Source organism: Crocodylus porosus, unplaced genomic scaffold (genome assembly GCF_001723895.1).
Source record: "Crocodylus porosus isolate Cpor-Errol unplaced genomic scaffold, CroPor_comp1, whole genome shotgun sequence".
Classification (NCBI taxonomy): Eukaryota; Metazoa; Chordata; order Crocodylia; family Crocodylidae; genus Crocodylus; species Crocodylus porosus.
Window position 1 is genome coordinate 171,056,057 of NW_017728906.1, and position 4,281 is coordinate 171,060,337.

Consider the following 4,281-nt stretch of genomic DNA (forward strand, 5'->3'; position numbering starts at 1 on the left):
GAATGGAAAACCTATACAGCAGATAGTTACCTACTTCATAATGCAATACAGATGTATAGATGATGAGCACTTTATGTGCTAATACGGATATTAGAGAGGACAGTATTTTCAGTTAAACCATAGCAGAAGCCAAGGTGTGGAGCTGGCATCAGTAGTGTGTGTGGTGCATCAGCAGTGGACATTTTAATCCTCCTTTGAATACACCATTGTGCAACATTTTTATCATGTTAGTGTCAGGAAGCCCCAGCCAGGTCCAGAGCCTCATTGTGCTAGGTGCTGTATAAAAACATATGAAGGAAAGTAGACTCCCTTACAGAGTTCATAAGTTTAATATTTGAATGCCCTGTCCCATATTTGCCTTGTTTCCAGCCTGGGATTTTTATTATTTTTCACTATGCATGTTAACTTTTGGAGCTCAGATTCTGCCATCTATATTTTTCTGAATAATGCATTTTTTTAGTAGGTAAAGTACAACTCTGAATTTAAAAGAATGTGGCCCTTGCAGTGCAGGGTAGATTTTTTTTTTCTTGCTGCTCTTGAAGAAAGTTCTGTATCTTCAGCATTTATTAAGGTTAAAGTAGAATGTGAGAATTTCTTGTCTGTCTGATTACTGAGCTTGGCTTTTGGATAGTAGGAAAGACTCTAGTTAGAGCTGTTGTGGTTTCCATTAGAAATCTCCTCTTCCTTTGTTTGTAACTCAGTAATTGTGAAACAACCAGGGCCTTTTTTCCAGACATGATCTTGATGTAGAAAATCTCAGTATGAACATACCTCCTGCTAACTTTGACATAAAAGGTTTGCCCAATTTTTTCTTATGCAGTTATGTGAGAATTTTGCCTAACATTAGGCAATGTGAACTTTTTAAACTTTGGGGTTTGTGGTTTTCAACTATTTTGGAAACTAAAATTGTCAAGAGAAATGAAAATTTCATGTGAAAATTTGTGTCAACATCTTTCTACAAAAATGGAGAATACCATTGACTATTCTATTAAAAATATCAGTCAGCCATCAGTTTGAGAAATCCTTTCAAATCTTGGGCCTAGACAATGAAACCTTATTTAAAAAAAAATCACTTCTGTGTGTAGCAAACTGCTTAAAAGAGGCAGAAAACAGTATTAAATTGTTTATATTTTCTTTTGTTTCAGATACAGTCAGTCTGCAAAATGAAGATTTTGGGGGTTTTCATTCTGTGTAGGAGCCACAAAGATCGTGAACTGAAATAAAACATTCAGAGTGGAAACCGATTTTAAGGATTATGTTTACAACAAATTGATACCATCAAGAGAAACGCTTTTCAGAATAAAGTGTCTTAAAAAAAGAGAGAGACTATTTATGCTGAAAGAAAACTGGATTAACAATGAGGCCAAAGACTTTTCCTGCTACAACTTATTCTGGAAACAGCAGACAAAGGTTACAAGAGATTCGGGAAGGTTTAAAGCAGCCTTCTAAATCTTCAGGTCAGGTCTTACCTGTTGGACCAGGCAGTGAAACGTCTCTGGACCCTAAAATTTTAGTAGGGAAAGATGCTGCCAGGCAGCAGCAAATGAGACCAACAGCCAAGTTTGGACCTTATCAAAAAGCACTGCGAGAAATCAGATATTCCTTATTGCCTTTTGCTAATGAGTCAGGCACCTCAGCAACTATAGAAGTAAATAGGCAGATGTTACAGGAATTGGTGAATGCAGGCTGTGATCAGGTATGTATGAATTTGGAGGGGGATACTGTTGTTCGTTTTTAAAGCAAGTTTATGAAATTCCAAAGTATTGTTGGGTGATAGGAGTTGGGGATTCTCCTGGGCCTGCCTGCTGCACTCGAGGCTGTTGGCCATGTGGTAGTGATGTTGCTACAGACCCTTTCTGAATATGTAGTCTTGCTGTTGCAAGCAAATCTGTTCACTCCAGAAGCCAGGGGTGGGTGATGGTTAATCTGCCCCATGGGCTATCATGTGGGTCAGCAGAATTCTGTAGCAGTGCTTCTCTAGCTGGTATATGTATGTGGGTGATGATGAGAGGGTAAGCTTATGTGCTTGAAATATATGGATATAAAGCCGGGTGTCGTCGTCTTCATAATTAGGTAGTGCAATCATGTAATTTTGTACTGTTTGACCAATGAGAATTAGCTGTGAGATTTTTAAGGTTAACTTGTTAAAACCACCTAAGTGACTTGGGCTTGTCAGTCCCACTGACTTTCAGAAGCATCCAGAAGAAAGTGCAGAGACTGTAGCTGTGTACAAACATTCAGTTTCTTTTGGGAGAGCAGTAACTCTCCCATGAGAAACTACAAGTGTACAGATGTTCAGGATTTTTCGCCGAGAGCAAAAATGGCTGCTCCAGGAGGAAAAAAGCTTGGGAACAATTGGAGTTAAATTGCTCCTGAGAGTTTCTCTTGGGAGAGCAAATGTCTGTACATGTTCTTTTCTGAGAGTAGTTACAGCACTGTCCTTCAGCATCCCATGGTGCTTTGCTCCTGCCCTCCCCCAGTTCCTCTGGGAGACGGCTTGTTGCTCACTGAACTCTGCTGCACCAGCCAAGCAGATAGCCGAACATGCCCCCTTCACAATCCCACAATTTGCTGCAGGGAGACACAGGCTGACTGAGCAGTCTGCAGCATCCAGTCAGAACTGTCCTGTGTGCACTGCTGCCAGCTATCTATGGGCAGACTGAGGGAGTTTGCAAAGCATGCTGAGGTGTATGCAGAGTCCCTTGGTTGCGCAGTAGGCCTGTGCAAATAGGGAAGTGTTCAATTTGGAGGACAGTGATTTGATTCAGATTTGGATTGCTGTCCTGAATTGAGTCAACCAAGTCAGCTTTGGAAGATTTGGTGCTGATTCGGTGATGCGGATTGGCTGGGGAGAGGTAGGCACAGCTGGGTGGCTTCAGGTTCTCCTATGACTCCTCTGGCTGTCCCTGCCTCTCCCCAGGCGGGAGCTGCTAGAGAAGCCCCCATGGCTGTCCTGCCCAGCCCCAGCACTTGAAAAAGAAAAAAAAGCCCTGCAGTCACCAGCTGCAGGAACAGCGATTGGAGGCCCCTGGGTGCTCATGGCAGAGCCCCTCACACACACTGGGGGGGCAGCAGGGATTCTTTCCCCCCCTTTGCCTGGCACCCATGCGGTAGCTGTTGCATCGTGTGGGTGTAGCACAGCTCAGCAGGCACTGCGCGTTGTCTGGGAGTTTGGGCCACTGGTGCTGAGCGCTTCCAGGCTTTGCCTGCCACATAGAACTGCTTCAGCTCCACCACCCTGCTGAGCTCCACTGTACCCACGCCATGGGGCAGCTGCTGCACAGGTGCCAAGCGGAGGGGGGCAATCCCCGCTACCCCCCCAGTGTCCTGCACTGTGTGGGGGGCTCTGCTATGAGCCCTCCAAGGCCCCAATTGCTGCTCCTGCAACCAGTGAGTTGTGGGGCTTCTTTTTTTCTTTTTCCTCCTATGGCTTCCCAAGCTGTGCCTGCCTTTGCCCCAGCGGGGGGAGCCATGGGGGCCATGCCCTGCTTCTGCTTGCCCCATTCTGCCTGGAGTGATCTGTGCCCACATCCCACCCTGCTCCCAGCAGTGGTGTGCCCGCATCCCGCACCCCCCAGCCCACCTCCCTGAGTAATGTGCCCCCCAGCTGGACAGCTTGCCAGACTGGAGGCAGCTGTTAGCTGCCTGTTTAATCTGTGGCTGAATCTCCAAATTAGTCGAATCTTTTCTGAATCTTTTTCTGAATCGATTCGGATGGTTTGAATTGATTTGGAGCTTTTACTTGGTTTTCCGATTTGATTCAGATTTGGAGATTCAATCACTGGATTGGACCCAATCTCCTCTGAATCAAATCGGCTACTGAAGCTTTGCACAGCCCTACTGTGCAGCCTCAGTATTGCAAGCTCTCTGCTCTTCAAGAGCTCAGCATTCAAATGTCTGCATCTCCTGGTAAGTTTTTCTACCAGGAAAACAAACCCAGGAGAATTCTCCTAGGTTACTTGAATGTGTGTATGCAGCCTATATCTATCTCCTTACCTGAGACAGTGTGCCCATTGTTAGCCAGGGTCACAAAGAGGATGGACTGACTGGATCCTGAGCTGTTTCTGAGTATTCAACAAGCAAAGGAAATCAGGCCTACTTTCCCTCTCCTCCCCTGTTGCCTACTTTTGTAAGAAGTTGGAATAGCTGCAATAGCTCCTTTCAAATAAAGAACTCAGTGCAGTGATAAATGCTTTGTCCCTTCAAGGTCGGCGCAGTGATGCACTCTAAATCTAAAGATCATAGATTTCATAGATTTCATAGACATTAGGGCTGGAAGGG

General features: G+C 45.0%; 1 protein-coding gene across 1 annotated transcript in view; it reads left to right on the forward strand.

Annotated features, from left to right (window-relative positions):
- Positions 1 to 1,149: 1,149 nt before the first annotated feature.
- The window catches only part of LATS2 (large tumor suppressor kinase 2), a 69,033-nt gene continuing 65,901 nt past the window's right edge, over positions 1,150 to 4,281 (forward strand). The window contains exon 1 of the mRNA XM_019530181.1: positions 1,150 to 1,696. Coding sequence (XP_019385726.1) covers positions 1,358 to 1,696 — 339 coding nt within the window. The 5' untranslated portion in view covers positions 1,150 to 1,357. The remainder of the gene's footprint in view (positions 1,697 to 4,281) is intronic.